We start from the raw sequence: 22,122 nt of genomic DNA, 5'->3' as shown, positions 1-22,122 counted from the left end.
AGAGAGGAATGAATGGCCATGTCAGATTTCTACAAGCAACCAACACACCAGCTGAAGCAGCTGAGAAGTGCTTCCGTCCACTGCTAATAACTGGGTCAGTTCTAAGTCCTGGAGCACTCCCAAGCTGCACACAGAGTTCAGCTCTCCCCTAGACTCTAGCAACTGCATCTCAAGAGTAGATACTGGCTACATCTGGGCTCTAGTACCCAAGCATGCAAAATTCATGTACATAAATATTCAGGCACCACGGAGTGACAGATTGCCATTTCACACCCTGTATCTTCTGAGTTAAATTTTGAGCTGTTGATAACTTAGTATAGATAATTTTGCTGTCTATCTGTATTAAAAAGAACAAACACTTTACCAGCTTTTAGAAGCAGTAGGATGCAGGCAAATGCAGAGTAAATTAATACTCATCCCTTCATTCAATTTATAGCCCATGCTTCATCGTGAGGTCCTCAGGCAGGATGCATATAATTCCATAATGCAGCTTAACATAATAATTATAACTTCAGCTAAAACTGTAACCAGCACGACTACACTGGAGGGAGGAATCACAAAATCTAATTTAATACATAACGACAACAACAAAATATTTGCACCACTTATCTACCCAGCCACTCTGGGTGAAGAGATGCATCTTGACATGCCAGCGAAATACATACAATGACAGAGCCAGATACATCTCAGAGGGGAGAGAGAGTTCCAGAACCTGGGGGCTACCGCAGAGAAGGCTCTCCTACACCCCACTATTCCACAGACTGCAGAATACACTGGTGTATAGGAAGCATTCATGTTTGCCACAGAAGGTGGAGAGAGCTGTCCTGCTTGGCCAACTCCAGATTTAATCTACTTCTGTTCTCCAGTATTACAAGATTTAAGAAGATTCATACAATATCCAAGTAGAATCAAAATCCAGACCTAGGCATATGGCTGCAGCTGTAAAACTGCAAGCCCACAAACTATGAAACATTGGCCACAGACTATGCAATGTCAACACAGCACTGTCCTCCAAATGAGGAAAGCTGTCATCACCACAAACAATCATTTCTAGAATGTTATTAATCTCGTGCGCATTGGATCAGTGCACATTGTGACGCAAGACTCCTGTAAGAGATCAGCAGGAAGGAAGTATTAGAAATATATTAGGGGTTTCCCAGAAGCAGGGAGAGGGAGTGGCCGAAATGAACCTGGAATGTAACCCAAGATGGAGTATTGCTGTTAGCATATACAGTGTTACCTCGGGTTACAGAAGCTGCAGGTTAGAGACACTTCAGGTTACAAACTCAGCTAACCCAGAAATAGTACCTCGGGTTAAGAACTTTGCTTCAGGATGAGAACAGAAATTGTGCGGCGGCAGCGGGAGGCCCCATTAGCTAAAGTGGTGCTTCAGGTTAAGAACAGTTTCAGGTTAAGAACGGACCTCTGGAACAAATTAAGTTCTTAACCTGAGGTACCGCTGTAACTGTTTCCAGCATTTCTTTTTTCAAAATGCAAGGGACAGCACAAATCAGTTCCTGTGTCTTTGAAAGCAGGAGTTCAGGCTGACTCAACCTGCGACACAGCAAGGCAAATGCAGCTTGCTGGTAATGACTGCTGAGTGCCAGGTGCTTGACAAGCCCCCCCCCCCCCACCATTTCAGCCATCCTAGGCAGTCCGCAAAACAAGGAGTATTTGTGGGCTGTGCACTGCATTAGGTTGGGTGGTCCAAATGGCCCAATGTGGTGGTTTTGACAGGGGCCATATCACTGGCCAAGTTTATTTATTTCAGATCAATACCATCATCAGCAAGATTGCTGATACTCAAACTAGGGCACTCCCAGCCTGTTTCTATTTTCTGGCAAATTCAGGTAGCACAATTAAAGTAGATTTGGTGGCGTTGCGCAGCAAACCCACTTCCCCCCAAATTAGCCCTTTTTTTGCAATAAGGAAAGTGATAAGGAAATGATTTGGAAAGTGTGAGGTGTTAATTGCTTCCTGCAATGTCATATAACCCACCCTATGAAAAAATAAGAATGAATGCTGAGTGAACAGCTTGTCTGGAAGTGACCATAGATATAGTTAAAAGCAGCCACTGGAGGGGGACAGTTTGGTGGATGAGTGATTGCTTAACCTTTTCCCTTGTCTGTACTCTCCAAAGCTGCAATTAGCTATGGAAGAGAAAACGACAGGTACAATATCTGCATTTTTTCTTCTTCTCAACTCACAGCAGCGTGTAGTATGTGCGGATTAAGGTTGTGGAAGGTTAACCCCCTGCCTATAGAGCAAACTGAAATCTCTCCCATAGCAGCTTTTAGCTCAAAGGGACTGTGCGATTTAGTGACGAAAGACTGGGATGCTTGTCTTTGAATCCTCACATGGGCCACGAAGCTAACCAGGACCTTGCTCACTCACTGGTGAGGTAAACTGGTGTAACTCCATGCCACTCCTAGTTTGGCCCCAGACACAAATGATTTGAGACCAAACTGTATCCAGCATTACAAGACACCTTTCATTCAGTACACTTTGGTGTGGGTGTGGGTAGAGGTGTGTGTGATTTCAATTTCTATTTGCTTAATTTGGTTAACACTTTCCCCTGTTTTCTTTGGGGTTTCCCCCAAACTCATTCTTAAGTTGTTGTTTCACATTTCGGTGTTGCTTAAGGCATGATTTCAGAAAGAGGGGGAAAGCAGATTTCTGAATTCAAAGGAAGCAGGAGACAGAATACTGTGTCCATTGTCCACAGCTGGCTCCACCATTTGTCAGAAGCCCTTACTCTCAAAGGCTTGATGAAATGTGTGAGAGGTCAGTGGAGATGAACTGGCTGGCTTGAGGCCTCTGCCATCCCTCCGTTTGCCTTCCGGCTTCCTTGAGGGGCAAAGTGACCGAAACAGTGACAAAGGGAGCAGAGCTCAGCCCCACTGCGGCCTCCTGACGTTTTTCCATGGCACTGGCCATTGAAAATCCTGCCACTGTTTAATATTGTTTTAACTGAGATATTTTGTGTAGTGTACTTACATACATCATCATCATCATAAACTTTATTGCACTAGTCAAAGGCCATGGCATCATTCACAAAGGGAACAAAAAGAAAAGCAACAATAACCATAAAAACCATAAAAACATCAGGTACTGCAGGTACAATAAACCACAATCACGTCTCCTAAAAATTATTTGTTGCATACGATAGAAAAGCAAGGGGTTCTCAGGTAGAGTGTGCCAGCTTAAATGTCTGAATCACCATTGCAATTGACCATTATTTTATCTAGTTCTTTTCTCCTGATCTTCTTAGCTGCCAATCCATATAGTGCTACTTTATAAATTACGAAGTCTACTTAGATACATGGGCTTATTTTGTACTAATATGTAGTAACGTTGTTCACTGCTTTGCGGACCTTTGTGCTAAAAAGCAGTGTGCAAGTAAACCACACCAGGCTGTACAGCGTCAATAAAGACAGTAGTGGCTGAAGAGCAAGTTGCCTCAGCCAGGCGATTTTAAGCGACAATGACGGGACAGCAAATGGTTACTTATTTAATGTATTCTTACATCTGAGGAAAGGGGAGAGGTGCTTGTGGGATTTTCTGCCCCAGGTCCCAATATAACTTGGCTGGCCTGGGGTAATATGTGCCTGGAATCGGGTGGGAGGTTTGCCACCTGCTGCTCTGCCTCACACAGAATGTCTTTGGGCAGCCCTGCCACTGCAAAAGCACATGCCAGAGCATATGGCGAGGTTACGTACTTTTAGAATAATGCTCCCTCATCAGATGGGAATGCACGGTACTTTCAAAATCAAATATCTTTAATACGGTCAATGACCAGAAAACAGTTAACAAAAATATGACATTATAAGTAGTATTGAGCTACAAATAACAGTAAAAATATAGCCAATTCACAGAATTGGTGCTTATATTTATGACCAAGTTTCGGCTTTTAAGGTTTTAAAAATTCAATTCAAATGTCACTACTGTTTGTTATCGTTCCTTCGATGTTTACAATTTAATCTCCGTTGCTGACATCATTGCTCGTCTTACTCTTGTTGCAATGTAACAGTACTTTATTTATGACAAAAATGAGATAAGCCAGCCTCACTGCATTTGGGGGAACTCATTCTGCCGAGATGAGTACTGGCCTTTCTGGCCCAAAGTCCTGTAGAGGTCGCACATTCGTTCCAGTATTGTTGGACATCCACAGGTGTTGTGTTTTATTTTGAGGTGGGGGTGCTAAAACACCAATGGAACAGACTATTTTATGAGAGAGAGAGAGAGAGAGAGAGAGAGAGAGAGAGAGAGACTGTACATTTTGCCTTATATACTGTATCATGTTCTGCCGAGATAGGTCAGTTGGTTGAGCATGAGACTCTTAATCTCATTGTTGTGGGTTGCAGCTGCATGTTGGACAAAAGATTCCTGCATTGCAGGGGTTAGGTCTAAATGACCCTTGTGGTCCCTTCCAGCTCTCGTTGTTGTTGTTTAGTCATTTAGTTGTGTCCGACTCTTCGTGAACCCATGGACCAGAGCACGCCAGGCACTCCTGTCTTCCACTGCCTCCCGCAGATTGGTCAAACTCATGCTGGTAGCTTCGAGAACACCATCCAACCATCTTGTCCTCTGTCGTTCCCTTCTCCTTGTGCCCGCCATCTTTCCCAACATCAGGGTCTTTTCCAGGGAGTCTTCTCTTCTCATGAGGTGGCCTCAGCTTCACGATCTGTCCTTCCAGTGAGCACTCAGGGCTGATTTCCTTAAGAATGGAGAGGTTTTCTTTTCTTGCAGTCCACGGGACTCTCATGTCTGCTTTTTAAGGTGATGTCTGCTTTTTAAGATGTTGTCTAGGTTTGTCATTGCTTTCCTCCCAGCTCTACAATTCTATAATTCTACAAATGCTAGAAACTTATTATCTCTTTCTTTAAAATGAAAGTTAGGATTATGGTTCATCCGGAGGGGGGGCAGCTCCCTCTCCCTCTGTGGGAGTGCTGGTTTCCGGCCCCACCCTAGATCAATGGTGGCTGTTCTTCGTAGCCCTCCGGGGGCTGCAAAGAAGTTCAGGCAGGAGAAAGAGAGGGAATGAGATGTAAATCCTCTCAATATTCCTCATTGGGGTCTGGGGAGTGTTGCGCAATCCTGTGTCTGTCAACTTGAAAGGCAGAATGGGAGCGATCTGGGAGTGTGCCCCTGCCATGGTCAAGCGTCTGTTACCGGTATGATTTGTGGAAGCTTCCTCCTCAATCTGGATAATCGACATTAATCAAGAGGCGCTCCCAAAGCATCATATGCTCATAGGCTGTAATCAGTCAACTGCCAAAAGAACCAGGACAAGTTTTCTGAAGCTATTTGAATGGTTTTCTGAAATTTGAGAATACTTACAACAGCCTGAGAGGAAAAGGGGAGAACAAGGAGCTTTGTGCTTTCTTATGGTTTTGTAATGGTCTTTTTTTCCTCTTGTCCTCCTCTATTATGAAGAAACGTGTGTAGCGTGGGAAACCTGATTTTAAGAAATTGTATTAAAGTAATTTGGTGTGTATATATCTATATATATATATAGTGAGGGGGGGGAAAGTATTTGATCCCCTGCTAAATTTGCCCATTTGCCCTCTGTCAAAGAAATGACCAGTCCATAATTTTAATGGTAGGTTTATTGTAGCTGTGAGAGACAGAATAACAACAGGAAAACCCCCAGAAACTCAGAAGACAAAAGTCAGAGATTGATGTGCATTATGATGAGTGAAATAAGTATTTGATCCCTTTGCAAAAGATGACTTAGTACTTGGTGGCAAAACCCTTGTTGGCAATTACAGAGGTCAGACATTTCTTGTAGGTGGCCACCAGGTTTGCACACATCTCAGGAGGTATTTTGTCCCACTCCTGTTTGCAGATCCTCTCCAAGTCAGTAAGATTTCGAGGCTGATGTGTAGCTACTCTAACCTTCAGCTCCCTCTACAAATTTTCAATGGGATTAAGGTCTGGAGACTGGCTAGGCCACTCCAGAACCTTAATGTGCTGCTTCTTGTTGCCACTCCTTTGTTGCCTTGTCCGTGTGTTTTGGGTCATTGTCATGCTGGAATACCCATCCTCGACCCATTTTCAATGCCCTGGTTGCGGGAAGGAGGTGCTCATCCAAGATTTGACGATACATGGTCCCATCCATTGTCCTTTCAATGTGTGTGTGTGTGTGTGTGTGTGTGTGTGTGTGTGTGTGTATGTATATACATAAGTGCTGATTCTAAAAGCAGTGTGCCCACCCTGTCTAAATTAGAAAAACGGGATGATTGTATGCCTCATATCATAAACAAGCATAGGCTTGTTTCTGCTTGTAATATGTGAGATGGGACTCCCTTTCGGTTATTTTTTTCCCCTGGAGCCACTTCTGTGCTCATCAGAACTTTAGCACTTCACTGCTTCTGATTAGGTGCAGAATTGTCCTCACAGCTTGGCAACACTGTGTTAAGTTATGATATGGGAAGTAGGCCATTTACTCCAGGGTCCCACCATAATTCCGGCTTGAGATTTTTCTCATATTGGGGGTGGTGGTGGTGCCATGAATCCCTCTATAGCAGGGGTGGATAACTTATGCCCCTCTAGATGATGTTGAACTCAAACTCCTTTCGTTTGTGACAATTGGCCTTGATGGCTGAGGCTGATGGAGCTACAGTCCAACAACATATGGAGAGATCCAAGTTCCCCATTCCTTCTCTAAAGCCTCTTGCTTCATCAGCAGATGGGAAATAAGTACAAAAGAATAAGAAAATAAGTTCTTCCCAGGCAGCACCTTGGGGACCTTATTATTAAGATTTTTTTTTTTTTTTACTGTACTGTATGAAGTGGTTAGGGACGCAGGTGGCGCTGTGGGTTAAAGCCTCAGCGCCTAGGGCTTGCCGATCGAAAGGTCGGCGGTTCGAATCCCTGCGGCGGGGTGCGCTCCCACTGCTCGGTCACAGCGCCTGCCAACCTAGCAGTTCGAAAGCACCTCCGGGTGCAAGTAGATAAATAGGGACCGCTTACCAGCGGGAAGGTAAACGTGTGCGGCTCTGGCCGTGTGCGGCTCTGGCTCGCCAGAGCAGCGATGTCACGCTGGCCACGTGACCCGGAAGTGTCTCCGGACAGCGCTGGCCCCTGGCCTCTTAAGTGAGATGGGCGCACAACCCCAGAGTCTGTCAAGACTGGCCCGTACGGGCAGGGGTACCTTTACCTTTACCTTTTATGAAGTGGTTACAAACCATTAATCTTTATAAGCAGCCAGAAGATGGATATTAATGTTCCCACAATGGAATGTTGGAACTGTGTACCATTTTGAATCATTAAGGAGGCTAAACCACAGTGATTTGGTTAAGGCTTTTTCAGTGATTTGGGATTTGAAAGCAGCTCTCCAAGATCCAAGACTAACATTCCGACTACTGGAGAGTATTGAATACCCAGAGAACTAAATAAATTTTGTGCTCATGTTGGACTAAATACTTCATCAAACAATCTCTTTGCATTGCCCCTCCTTATGTTTTGCCCACCCTAGCAACTCACTAATCCAAGTAATTTGAGAAATGTGCTGCTTGACACCAGTTACCTGAGAGGAAGGCAAAGTCCACCAACGTGAGTCATAAAACCAACATAAAGTTGCAAAAGAATCTTATATGTGTGTGCTAGCAAGAGATCAACCGGGGAGTAAAGGTAAAATCTGGTACCTTTGATCTGAGCAAGAGCAGCCTGACATCTTCCACCAAAACTGGAAAACCCACAAAGGCTTATATCCTCTCCAGCTTAATAACAGTGTCTGAAGGGATGATAAGAACCTTAGCACATTCATAGACTCAGAGTTGAAAGCAGCCTCAAAGATCATCTTGTCCAACCCTCTGTTGATGTAAGAAATCCACTACTATTGCATCTCTTTGATACCTGGTCATCCAGCCTCTGCTTAAAACCTCCAGCAAAGGGCAGTCCACTACCTTCTGAGTAGACTCTCCCACTGCTGAACAATATGTATCCTTGGGAAGTCCCTGTCCTACATTTCCCATTACAATATAACACAAATAAATAAACAATTAGATACCACTTTAAAGCACTCAGTACTTCATAGAAATAAACTTACAATCCCACAACCACTTGGCAAGGTAGGTTGGTATTATTATTCATTAAAACATTAAAAGAGCCCTGCTGGATTAGACCAAATGTCCATCTAAGCCTGAGGTCGCCAACATTACACCCATGGGGAATTCACCTGCCACCCACGTAGTCTATGAATCTCACTCACACTCAATCTCTCCTTAGTCATGAAGTGATGAGGTACTTTCCCCCTGACTGCAAACACACGAACTTTAATTCTATAATCAGATCCATTGCATCTTTTTTGCCCCTGAAAAAGTACTTCTTGAGAAACTGGTTGTATCGTTGAAATAAATATCAATGCAGGTGAATTATTCCTTAGTGTGTCCATTTGAAAACAGATTACCGGTATTTGTACTACTACATCCAGTTTTTACCTCATGCAGCCACTACAAACTGAACTGATGTGTTCAGTGAGCTGAAGTTCTATTTCCTGATAAGTTACCCTGCCAATCTATAAGTGAAGTTAGGCATATGTACCCCAATATATGTTACTCTACAAGGGCCTACATGGAAGCATTTTGCTGTCTAGTCACCAAGTTTGGAGATAACTTTTTTTGACTTCTCTGCAGTCCACTTGCATTTTCATCACCTTGAGTAAATTGGTGTGATCTGCAAACTCGGCCATTTCAAGGATCAACTTTGACTCTAGAAAATGTATGCTTTAAATCACTGGCACATTATGGATCCTTATAGGACTCTACAATTTACTTTCCATTGTGAAAACTGCCTGCTTTATCCTACTCTCTTCTTGTTTAATCAGTTACTAATACATAAGAATGAGGGACGTGGGTGGCGCTGTGGTCTAAACCACAAAGCCTAGCAGAAGGTTGGCGGTTTGAATCCCTGCAACAGGGTGAGTTCCCGTTGCTCGGTCCCAGCTCCAGCCAACCTAGCAGTTCGAAAGCACGTCAAAGTGCAGGTAGATAAATAGGTACCGCTCTGGTGGGAAGGTAAACAACGTTTCCGTGTGCTGCTCTGGTTCGCCAAAAGTGGCTTAGTCATGCTGGCCACATGACCCGGAAGCTGTCTGCGGACAAATGCCGGCTCCCTCGGCCTATAGAGCGAGATGAGCGCACAACCCCAGAGTTGTCCGTGACTGGACTTAACTATCAGAGGTATTTCTACCTTTACTTAATATAGTGGTACCTCTGCTTACGTACTTAATTCATTCTGGAGGTCCGTTCTTAACCTGAAACTGTTCTTAACCTGAAGCACCACTTTAGCTAATGGGGCCTCCTGTTGCTGCTGTGCTGCCTCCGCACGATTTCTGTTCTCAGCCTGAAGCAAAGTTCTTAACCCAAAGTTCTTAACTATTTCTAGGTTAGAGGAGTCTGTAACCTGAAGCGTATGTAACCCAAGGTACCACTGTACATAAGAATACCAACCTTCCTATTCCTCAGCTGCTAAGTCTAAATAAGAGCCTTTGCTAAAGGATTTATCAAAAGTGTATTGAAAATCTCTGTAGATAATATCCATTATTATTATTTTCACCTAATAATAATAATAATGGTTATTATTATTATTTTATACCCAGCAGGTCCCAGGGTTGGTTACAATGTTGAATATTAAATAGTTAAAATAGTTAAAACAAATAACAGTCATAGGAATAGGATGTGCCCTAAAATACACACATATAAGGTGTCAAAGACCAGGGTGAAGAGCTGTGTCCTCAGCATTCTAAGAAAGCTGTATAGTGAAGGTGCCACATGCTTCTCTGTGGATTACCCTACTCGACTGGACTGTTCCCCACCCACAAGTTTGTTTACATCTTCAAAAATTTCCAAAACGTTGGTGAGGCAGGACTTCCCTTAGGAGAAACCATACTGATCCATTCTCATCAAAACTCGATGTTCTAATGCTTGGCAATCTTAGATTATGGCATTTCCCATCAGTTTCTCCAAAGCAGATATGCTAACTAGCCAGTGGGGATGTAAGGATCTGCCAACTTTAGTTCTCTCAGTTTCTCAATTTTCCAGTCTTAAATTCAGTTTTCCACATTTCTGCAGCAGTTTGTGATTTTTTAAAGAAAAAAAACCCGCATGAAAATTCTTCACTATTATGCAACTTTCTCCTCATAAATACATATTTGTATGCATTTTGACTTGTGTATACACACACTTTTGCCAGCAATTTCTCCTAAAACAGCACATTTTTGCAATGCTCTTTTCATGTATATATTCAATGCACAATTTCCCCTAACATATATGCATTTGTGTAAACGTTGGTGGCTGGAGAAATGTATTGCGAAAAATCAGGAACGTGCGAATCTTGAAAGATTCATGCTTTGGTTCTCTTATCGTTTTCAAAAGTGTTAATTTGATAGGTTTGGCTTAAAATGAGAACTGAATTTCTCCTCCATCTCTGCTGGCCAGTAATGTCCTGGATTCTATTTTAAAGAGCAGCATTTACATTGGCTTCTTTTCAATTCCTCAGTTTGGAGGCTGATTCTATTGACACATTGACTGTTTTTGTTACAAGATAAAGGTAAAGGTACCCTTGACCATTATGTCCAGTCACGGATGACTCTGGGGTTGTGCACTCATCTCGCTCTATAGGCTGAGGGAGCTGGCATTTGTCTGCAGACAGTTTTTCCGGGTCATGTGGCCAGCATGACTATGCCGCTTCTGGCACAATGGAACACCAAAACCAGAGCAGCGCATGGAAACGCCGTTTAGCTTCCCGCTATTTATCTACTTGCACTTTGACGTGCTTTCAAACTGCTAGGTGGACAGGAGCTGGGACCGAGCAATGGGAGCTCACCCCGTCGCGGGGATTCAAACCACCGACCTTCTGATCGACAAGTCCTAGGCTCAGTGGTTTAGACCACAGCACAACCAGCATCCTGTTACAAGATAAACTACTGAGAATTTTGAGTTATTGAAGAACACCTGGGCAGATGCTGTCCAGAACATTCCATCACCATATAGCAAATGGAAGGCTGAGCTGAGGCTTGCCTAATGCTGCTGATCTCATGGCAAAGCTGAAATTCACACAGAAACTCCTAAATTGTAAACCACAGTCCTGTGTACGCTTATTTAGAAGTAAGTCTCATTGAGTTCAGTGCAAAGAATGAAGCATCCACCACTTTTTAAACACACACACACACCAGTTCCTCTTGGGAATAAGCAAGGAATGTCAAGTAATGCTCTTATGAGGACAAACACAGTGGATTGTTGGGCTTACCTGAACAACCAAAAGGAAGCACAAAGAGGCCAAGCCAGAGGAACCACGTTAGAACGGGTGTGGAGAACATCAGTTTTCTCTTCTGTGTGTACATCATATTTTCCAAGACCACCTTGACTGAAGCAGTGAAACGGCAAGAAGTTACAGAGAGAAATGCAGGATGTTTGTGCAGTTCAGGTGATTTGGTTTAATTTATAGGTAGTATTGCTTTGCCTTGACAGTTCTGTTCCCCTACCCACTCTGCAACCCACATTAATCTATTAATCTATCTATCAATCAATTTAGCACACGGCTTCCACGGTGGCATATGATACTCAGGGCATCAGCAATTGCATAAGAATTCGTTATCAAACAGTAATGAACACACAATTGTGCTTGGAGCAATAATTAAATAATCAATCAACATATAATTAATTGAAAGCAGTTCCAGAGCCAGTCCTGTGTAATGTGCAGCGGATTTTTACCATATTAATCAATTGCTTGCGAAGATAAAACAAATGAAGAACACTGGTTCACACTTTATGTGCTGGCAAGTACATATTAGGTTGACACAACAGAAGGCTAAAGTCAGAGCATATACCTTGCTGATGCATTTTTTTTTTATGATGCTGTGACAAAAGTTATGCTGTACCACAACTAAGCCTTGGATCCCAGACTCTAGAAGCAGTCACACATAAACAGGAAAACAACTATAGGTGGAAAACTGTTTTCAGATGCTGATTTCTAGGCAAGATTATCAAGAGGCTTTCAGGGACAGAATGACTAGAATTTGATGCAGGCATGAACGTAGCCAGAATTTATTGGGGGGGGGGGAGGCTGTATGTTGGGGGAGAACAAAACTGAGTTATTTGCGATGCAACTGGTCAGTTAGCTAAGTATTTTTATTTACTTGATGGGGGGGGGGAACTGCTCCCCCATCCCCCCCGGCTATGCCCATGGATGCTGGGATGATGAATGATCTAAAATGAAAGTCATATGAGGAAAAGCTGAAATGACAGGAGTTCCCAAAGATGTTTACTACCGTCTCAGAAAGAAAAGGAAGAACTATTGTTTACTGCGTCCAGCGAGAATAACATATTGGTGTAGATCTGATTAATATGCTGTTGGGCAGAGGGGTTTTTTAGCTGGAACTCATCAGAACTCAGTCCCGGCCCTTTCTCAAGTGGGTACCATTGCCATTCTAAGAGAAAGAGGGAGGTGTTCTGGCACCTCTTTTTCTAGAAAAATAGCACTGCTGTGAGAGACTTCAGATTTCTAAATTCACAAATGAAACAAGGTAACAGAAGATGCTGTAGAATTGCCTCTGCTGGAGTTTCTAAAGAGTTCCTACCTCACGGTAAGTGGCCTGACCAGCAGATCTGTAGCCAAGTTCAAAGCTCCCTGGGAATTTAGAATGTCCTTAATACTGCTATCAAATGAAAAATGAAATGAAACACAGGCATGCATACCATACATTTAAAGCACCCCCCCCTCAGAATCCTGGGAATGTAGTTTACTCCTTACACAGCAAAAATCCCAAGCACCCTTAACAAACTATAGCTCCCAGGATTCTTTGAAGAAAAATGTGCTTTAAATGTGCTTCAATTGCATTGTTTGTACGCAGCTATGCAAAATTCCTCTTTCAGTACCCCATCTGACCATTTGCCCAACCCCCTCCGGTTTTCCTGTCATTTCTCACCATACCAGCCTTCTCTTAAGGCAAAAAGATGTGGGGCAAAAGCGTCAAGAAAACTAAAACTAAATGAACCTTAACTCCCCACTTATGCCAGTCTCATAAGAAACAATCTATCTAATCAGTCTGCACTGTAATTTAGCAAATTAAGAAAAAGGAAGGAAGAGGGTCCTTCGCCGTCAACTTACAGTAAGCAGGAACCAGAGAATGATGATTTGCCTTCCAGATATATGCCTCTTCCTTCAGTGATTGGTATAAATACTAATCTTAATTTGGCTATGTCCCACGCAACAGAAAGCTCCTCTAAGTAGTTCGTTCTTAACCTGTGATTGCATAGAAAGATGAGCTACATGACTTTAAGACAAGCCAAATGTCACCACCCCCACAACTTCCCCTTTTTGCCGTCGGAAAAAAAAATCAAAAACTTTCAATCCTTGTCCAGCACTTTCCAGTAACAGAGGAGCAGGCTAGATTGGTAATCTGTGGTAGCACACTGGCATTCAGCAGGATCCCTGGCAGGATCCCTAAGTTTCTAAAATGGGCTAAGAAACAAATATTAATGGATTAAATGTAGGAGTGGTGTTATTAAATGGAATCCCATCCCACTTTCATTTCTAGGCCAGCCTGGCAATGGCCCACAAAGCATGGGCCGATAACGGGACAAAAGGAGTGGCTCTGTGCCAGAAGACAAAGGGCTGGACCTTCCTCCTTCAACTGTTAGAAAGAAAAAGGCCAGAGTCGAGAGTTGAATAATATGAGCTAGAAGCTGGATGCAAAAGCTGCAGGCTAGAAAGGCAGAGAGGTGGGAGGCAGAGAGTCAGGGGGTGCTAATGCTGTGAACCCCTCCACTGTAGGCTCAGGTGGTATATAGAAGTGTAAATAAAGATACCTTGGTCTCTGCTGTCCAAAGGAAACGTGAACCTGAGTAAACACCCAGAACCTCTGGAATCTCATGCTGCTCCGAGATTGGGGTGGCATGCAACACAACTCACTCGCCATATTCTGGCCTTTACTTCTTTATTTCAAAATTATGTCATCATCAGATAGGCTTATTGCACATTAAGAAGAGCTTCCCTATTCATAAACTACGACCTTGCAACAATTTGTTTATGGGCCACCTTTTCCACCCTCAAGGAGCTCAAGGTAAGAGTACATGGTTCTCCCACTTCTCCCGCTCATTTAATCCCCACGGTGTGGAGTTCTGGGATTTCTTCCAACTCCCCTCCCCTGTACACACATCCAGATTTGGGTAAGCATTGGGGTGGGGAGGTGGAAGAGCCATTGCACTAGTGGGACTCATTGTTCTGGGCAGTAGTGTAGCTCTCCGCTCAGGTGCCTGGTGTGGGGTGTGTGTGTCCTGCAGCTGGGGGCAGGACAAGTCTCTCCAACGCTTGGAGCCTCTCCGCCGCTTCCCCTCAGCTGTTGGGCGGCTGAGGGAGAGGCAGTAGGCAGATGCAAGTCCCACGCTGCCTAAAACGGCAGCGTGGAACCTGCAGGTGCCTAAGCTACCACATCACTCCTAAAAAGTTTTGTGAGCCCCATTTTTATTTTAAACTCATTTTGTCACCCCCCTCAGTGATGACACCCAGGGCAGCCCGCACCCTCCACCCCCTTCCTCCTCACTGGTTCTGGGTTCAGTTAGTGCAACCAATTTACTTTTTTAACTTGGGCATTTGGATATATGTTTTGTCACTCTTGCAGGGTGTTGATATAAATGTGATTTGTTGTGGTGCTTTGAATTCTCATATTGTTTTGCTTTATTGTGCACTTGTTCTGGGACTGATTTCAATAATGAGCAGGTTATAAACTACCTAAATAGTGTATCAGCCCATTAGTGGGGCTCATCCTGATCTGCCCAGCCATTTTCTTCTGTTGCCACAATGCACGTTTGAGGCCTGCTGCTCTTATCACCAGGGTTGAGGTAAGGCTCAAAGGCTGGTCCATTCAGCTTTTATACATCTTGTGCTCCCCCTCCCCCTTCACTAGAAGCAGCAAAATATTTTGGGCTGATGTTCTGTGGTTTAATTATGTTGTGTTTATTCCTGCAGATTTTGATATGGGGATATATTTTTTCAGCATTTGCTTTTATGGACATGAACATTAGTTTTGTCTTTCTCTATTCCACTCCCCGCCTCCAGTTGCCATTGAAACATTTGGCCAGACCCAGTAATGTTCACTTGACTTTTTTCTTTAAATGGGAATCCCCAAGTGATACTGTAGCTGGGTGGTACCTTTTCATTACCTAGCTTGGCCAAGTGGTATTATTTGAACAGAGTACTGTTTATTTTCCTCTCCTGTCACAGCAACTCTGACAAAGCAGTTTCTCGTCATCCATTGCCTTTCCAATCTGGGAAGGGGGGGGGGTACACCCATTTCTTCAAGACTGGTGAGGAGAACTTGCAATGTAGACCTTTCCCCATCTGGTCCCTTTTATGTTTTGAAAAACTGGAAAATGGATTAGTGTTCTTCAGCTTCTTTACTTCCCTTTAAAACTTTTAAAGGCTTTACATTTCTGTTTGCCTTTCTATTTCTAGCAAGATGTGGCAGTGTGTAAGGTAAAAGGTAAAGGTAAAGGACCCCTGGACAGTTAAGTCCAGTCAAAGGAGACTATGGGGTGCGGAGCTCATCTTACTTTCAGGCCGAGGGAGCTGGTGTTTGTCCACAGACAGCTTTCCAGCCCTTGTGGCCATCATGACTAAACCGCTTCTGGTGTAATGGAACACCGTGACGAAAGCCAGAGCGCACAGAAACGCCGTTTACCTTCCCGCAGCAGCGGTACCTATTTATCTACTTGCACTGGCATGCTTATGAACTGTTGGGTTGGCAGGAGTTGGGATAGAGCAGTGGGAGCTCATCCCGTCGTGGGGATTCGAACCGCTGACCTTCTGATCAGCAAGCCCAAGAGGCCCAGTGGTTTAGACCACAGTGCCACCCACATCCCATATACAGCGGTACCTCGGGTTACAGACACTTCAGGTTACAGACTTCGCTAACCCAGAAATAGTACCTCGGGATAAGAACTTTGCTTCAGGATGAGAACAGAATTCACACGGCGGCAGCAGAGGGAGGCCCCATTAGCTAAAGTGGTACCTCAGGTTTAGAACAGTTTCAGGTTAAGAATGGACCTCCAGAATGAATTAAGTTCTTAACCCGAGGTACCACTGTACTAAAGGTAAAGGTAAAGGTACCCCTGCCCGTACGGGCCAGTCTTGACAGACTCTGGGGTTGTGCGCCCATCTCACTTAAGAGGCCAGGGGCCAGCGCTGTCCGGAGACACTTCCAGGTCACGTGGCCAGCGTGACATCGCTGCTCTGGCGAGCCAGAGCCGCACACGGAAACGCCGTTTACCTTCCCGCTGGTAAGCGGTCCCTATTTATCTACTTGCACCCGGAGGTGCTTTCGAACTGCTAGGTTGGCAGGCGCTGGGACCGAGCAGCGGGAGCGCACCCCGCCGCAGGGATTCGAACCGCCGACCTTTCGATCGGCAAGTCCTAGGCGCTGAGGCTTTAACCCACAGCGCCACCTGCGTCCCTACCACTGTACTAATTATACACAAATGACAAATGTTCTTTAGATGGTGTTCCCTATTCCTGGGGTCTAGTAGAGACCAAAGGCCTGAATCACTTAGTCATACATGGTGAATAAGAAATGTTGCCCAATCTGGTGTAACACTGCTTCTGATTGGCTCACTGGGGTATCCAACATGGCACCATGAGGACTTTCCCTGGCATCTACAAAGCCTTGGAGCCTACCCTCCCCCCCCCCCGATCATTCTCCCCTACAGTGGCAAATGTGGTTACCTCCTCCCACTCACTGCTCTCAAAAGTACGTAGAGTTGAAGGAAGAAGTTGGAGGAAGAATTCTGTTTCTCATTTTCTCTTTCAAGTCTATTTGCTTTTCAAGGCTCCGATTGGCACCTTGGGAAACTGAACAGAAAGTGGAGCTACTGAGAGGGGAGAAGGGATGAAAGAGGACCCCAATCTGGGAAACTGGGGGTGGGGTGGTAAAGTGACCTGGGAAGAGATTGGAGGGGAGGAATATGAGGTGCCACAGAAATTGGGTGGGGGCATGCAGAATTGTGTTGGAACTGGTAAAACAGATAATTTCAACTCTTGATCTGTGGCTTTATTGCCACCCTATCTAAAAGTCACTAAGTTCCAAGAGGAGGGTCCATGCCTTGGATAAAGGTTTTGTGGTGCTGAGTTTACTTGGCAATCTACCACTGCACGGTATGATATGACAGTGGTTTTTGGGGACCCTGTTTAAAACAATACAAATTAAAGGGAACCCATTTTAATTCTACTAGATCAGTATATATGTAGGCTCCATCTATCAGGGTGGGTGGGGGAAGAGGAGAGAGAAAACCAACCTCATAATCTGTTTGTGATGATAAACTAAAATCCATTTCGCATTTACTTCTGCCACCCTGTCTCCCCCACCCTATATTTGTGCCTTTGATAATTTGCACCTAAATGTTCTTCTTGTTGTTGTATGTTAAACTGACAGTTCCACTTATTTTTTACCTTTGTTTTTGTTGTTGTTGTATGTTAAACTGACAGTTCCACTTATTTTTTACTTTAAGAATGTTTAACAGGATGTTTTCCATCAGAGCTGGGTGAATTTATTACAGAACAGCTACAATCTGAACATACTGTACATAGGGACATTTACTATCAGTATAGGTGGTTATGAGCATGAGGGGAAATAGTCCACAGGTGTGCTATTTTTGTGTGCAGTTGACCTCAGTGCACGCTCCATTCATTCACTTCCTACTCTTAGGATGGGACTGAAATTTGAATGCTCTAGTCTAGTGCACAGGTACATAGGGCCAAACACAACATGACACTGATTGCATGAATGCAATTAACAAACTTTTTTTTTAAAAAAATGCAGCAATGAGAGCCCAAACAATATTGGAACTGTGAAGAATGGAGAGATAAAGTTTTACAATTTAACTCCTTGCCTTAATCGGGATGAAAATATCCCCTATGCTATTTGCTTCAGAAGGAAAGCCTCTATTGGCAGCATCATTATCAAATGCACCCCTAGCATTTGTCTAAAAAGTAAAAAAGAATAACAAAATAGCGATAGTACTTTACAAAGGACAAAGACCAGTAAATACTAGGGATTACCCTTGCTAACTTCAAACATTTGGAGCACATGTTGAAGGAGAGCGGTAGTCTCGTAATCTGGAGAACCGGGTTTGAGTCTCCGCTCCTCCACATGCAGCTGCTGGGTGACCTTGGGCCAGTCACACTTCTTTGAAGTCTCTCAGCCCCACTCACCTCACAGAGTGTTTGTTGTGGGGGAGGAAGGGAAAGGAGAATGTTAGCCGCTTGGAGACTCCTGAAGGGGAGTGAAAGGCGGGATATCAAATCCAAACTCTTCTTTCTCCTGCTCCAAAGGCTAGGAGCTCAACCAATGGCTTCAAGTTCCAAGAAGGGAGATTCCAACTAAACATCAGAAATACCTTTCTGACAGTAAAAGTTGTTCAACAGTGCAACAGACTTCCATGAGAGGTGGTAGACACTTGTTCCTTGGGGCTTTTTAAGCAGAGGTTGGATGGCCATCTGTCATGTACGATCCAGTTGAGATGCCTGCACTGCAGGGGGTTGGACTAGATGACCCTCGGGTCCCTTCCAACTCTAAAATTCTATGCTTTTATTTTATTAACCTTGAAGGATGCTGAAAAGGCGCTAAAGGCCATTAAAACTACTGTAATGATTTCTTTTAAAATTCAGAGGAACTGGTTGGAAATCTAAAGGTTAAGACTTTATTTTCTAAGGAGCTAACATGTCACAGGCTAAAAAGAGGAAGAACACTGGTTTAGCAAAAGAGGAAGATGCTGTACTTAAACCATCCGGCATGCCTGAGAAAGTTTTCATCTTCTCTCTTTAAATCAAACAAACAATGGAAAATAGAAGCCATTTGGAAAATTATATATCGTTCTTGGAAATTGAGCCTTCTTAGCAGTACTTGTGGGATCTCTTAGAAATGTTGGCAGCAGGACAGTTACTCAAACTGATAGTAGATCCTTATTTTATCAGGTTGCCCTTGTTACTAAAATAAAATGAAATAAAAATGATAACATCCTCTTTATCTGTTAAACTGAAAGCAGCTCACGGGATTAAAAATAAATCCTAATTCAAGCAACAATCAATAAATTGATACAAACAACAAAAGAAGTTGCAGCAGAAAAATAAACCAGAATCCCTTACGATTCTGCCACCTGAGGCAGCTGCCTCAGACCACCTCATGGGCAGGTTGACCCTGCAAAAAAATTCAAAGTCCCACACAAAGTTTGCTCTAATGGCCCAGCCTGCACCAAGTGGTTCAGTTAAATAATTTTAGGCTGTGAATTTAACGGTCTTAAGGAGCATCCGTCTTTAAATTCAGTGTCTTACTTCAAAATGTGGTAAACGCATCTTGCTGCGCATTGAACCTTCAGTGAGGGGGGAAAGTATTTGATCCCTGCTAAATTGGCCATTTGCCCTCTGATGAAGAAATGACTACTTTGGAATCTGCTGGATTGATTGCTTCTGTTGACAGGTGTCTTTTGTACAGGTACTGTAACAAGCTGGGATTACAGGTCAGACCTCTCCCTTACAGCAGGTACTTCTAATCTCAGCTTGTTACATACAGTGAAGATACCAGGTAGTCTGACATCTGGCTGGTTGATATACTTATTTCACTCATTATAATGGTCATCAATCTCTGACTTTTGTCTTCTGGGGTTTTTTGGGGTTTCCCTGTTGTTATTCTGTCTCTCATAGCTACAATAAACCTACCATTAAAATTATGGACCGGTCATTTCTTTGACGGAGGGCAAACGGGCAAATTTAGCAGGGGATCAAATACTTTCCTCCCTCACTGTAATTTAGACACCCTGACTGCCAATAGCCCTTGATCTGTCCCTCAGGCTGTTTTATTTTAACTGTCCCACAAGTCCACCTATAATATAGTAAATACCATAATCACTGAGTTTCATTTTATTACTGCTATTATCTGTTTTCCATTTTACTTACCGCATAAATCTATGCATGTCTACTTAGAACAGGGCTGACCCAAGGTATTTTGGTGGCTGAGGCAAATACTTTTTTTCCTCACTGTATCTTATCTCCAGTGCTATTTAATATCTACAGTAAGCCGTTGGGAAATATCACTAGGAGTTTTGGGGTGAGGTGCCATCAGTATGCTGATGGTACTCGGATGTAATTCTTCATAACTTTTGCATCAGGAGAGGCTGGGCTATTGCCTGGAGACAGTGATGAAATGGATGAGGAAAAGAACGCTGAGCTTGAATCTCATGAAGATGGAGGCACTGCGAATCAGAAGTTCCCATATGTGAGAAATTGGTCAGTTGCCTTTCCTGCATGAGGTTGCACTTCCTCTGAAGGAGAAGGTTCTCAATTTGGGGGTGCTCCTGGATCCAGCTCTGTCACTGGAAGCTCAGGTAGTCTCAGTGACTAAAAGTGCCTTTTACCAACTGCAGCTGGTTCAACAGCTACGGCCACTGCTAGACCAGGAAAGCATTGCCACAGTAGCTCATGTGCTAGTTATTTCAAGTCTTGATTACTGCAATGCACTCTATGTGCCTGATTCCAAAGCTGCAGTTAATAATACAGTGGTACATCTAGTTGCAGGGGATGCGGGTGGCGCTGTGGGTTAAACCACAGAGCCTAGGACTTGCTGATCAGAAGATCGGCGGTTCGAATCCCCGCGACAGGGTGAGCTCCCGTTGAGCTCCTGCCCACCTAGCAGTTCGAAAGCACGTCAAAGTGCAAGTAGATAAATAGGTTTCCGTGCGCTGCTCTGGTTTGCCAGAAGCGGCTTAGTCATGCTCGCCACATGACCCAGAAGCTGTACGCCGGCTCCCTTGGCCAATAAAGCGAGATGAGCGCCGCAACCCCAGAGTCCACGACTGGACCTAATGGTCAGGGGTCCCTTTACCTTTACCTCTAGTTGCGGACACGATCTGTTCCAGGGTGCTGTTTGCACCCCAAAAAGTCCACAACTAGAGCAGTGCTTCTGTGCAAGCGTGAAGCGCGAGAGAGTGCTTCTGCGTGTTTGGCGAAACCCAGAAGTATACACATCCGGGTTTGTCGCATTCGCAACCTGAAAATCCGCAACATGAAGAAGTATGACTGTAATAATAATAATAATAATAATAATAATAATAATTTATTATTTATACCCCACCCATCAGGCTGGGTTTCCCCAGCCACTCTGGGCAGCTCCCAACAGAATATTAAAAACACGATAAAACTTCAAACATTAAAAACTTCCCCAAACAGGGCTGCCTTCAGATGTCTTCTAGAAGTCAGATAGTTGTTTATTTCCTTGACACCTGATGGGAGGATGTTCCACAGGGTGGGCGCCACTACCGAGAAGGCCCTCTGCCTGGTTCCCTGTAACCTCACTTCTCGCAGTGAGGGAACCACCAGAAGGCCCTCCGAGCTGAACCTCAGTGTCCAAGCTGAACGATAGGGATGGAGACACTCCTTCAGGTATACTGGGCCGAGGTTGTTTAGGGCTTTAAAGGTCAGTACCAACACTTTGAATTGTGCTTGGAAATGTACTGGGAGCCAATGTAGGTCTTTCAGGACTGGTGTTATATGGTCTTGATGGACACTTCCTGTCACCATTCTAGCTGCCGCATTCTGGATTAGTTTTAGTTTCTGGGTCACCTTCAAAGGTAGCCCCACATAGAGTGCATTGCAGTAGTCCAAGCGGGAGATACATAGAGCATGCACCACTCTGGTGAGACAGTCTGCGGGCAGGTAGGGTCTCAGCCTGCATACCAGATGGAGCTGGTAGACAGCTGCCCTGGGCACAGTTAGTGCACGATTGCTGACAGGAGTGAGGCCTTGTCAGCATGTAACACCCGTGCTCAGAGATCTGCATTGGTTGCCAATTTGCTACTGGGCCATATTCAAGGTGTTACTATTAGCATATAAAGCCCGTAACAAACTTGAGACCAGTTTACCTACAAGATTGCCGTACCCCACATGTGCCCAGTCAATGGCTTCAATTAACGGTACTGGCACTACTACAGGTGCCACATAATACTCGTTCTGCATTTGTAAGAACTTGTTCAATGTGGCAGCACCTGCACTTTGGAACTCCCTGCCTATTGAAATCAAGCAGGATCCTTCACGGTACTCTTTTAAGCCCCTGCTAAAAACATTCCTGTTTAA

At 44.1% G+C, this 22,122-nt stretch overlaps 1 protein-coding gene across 2 annotated transcripts in view; it reads right to left on the bottom strand.

The window, feature by feature from the left end:
* The window catches only part of CD80 (CD80 molecule), a 37,999-nt gene that overhangs the window by 14,068 nt on the left and 1,809 nt on the right, over positions 1-22,122 (bottom strand). For both annotated transcript variants that reach the window (XM_079974857.1, XM_079974856.1), the window contains 2 exons: positions 13,114-13,248; positions 11,254-11,365 (listed from right to left, as the gene is read on the bottom strand). In XM_079974857.1, coding sequence (XP_079830983.1) covers positions 11,254-11,350 — 97 coding nt within the window. In that variant the 5' untranslated portion in view covers positions 11,351-11,365; positions 13,114-13,248. The remainder of the gene's footprint in view (positions 1-11,253; positions 11,366-13,113; positions 13,249-22,122) is intronic.

The sequence above is a fragment of the Podarcis cretensis genome (assembly GCF_951804945.1).
Source record: "Podarcis cretensis genome assembly, chromosome: 4".
Taxonomy (NCBI): domain Eukaryota; kingdom Metazoa; phylum Chordata; class Lepidosauria; order Squamata; family Lacertidae; genus Podarcis; species Podarcis cretensis.
This window is presented reverse-complemented; position numbering and strand designations above follow the sequence as displayed.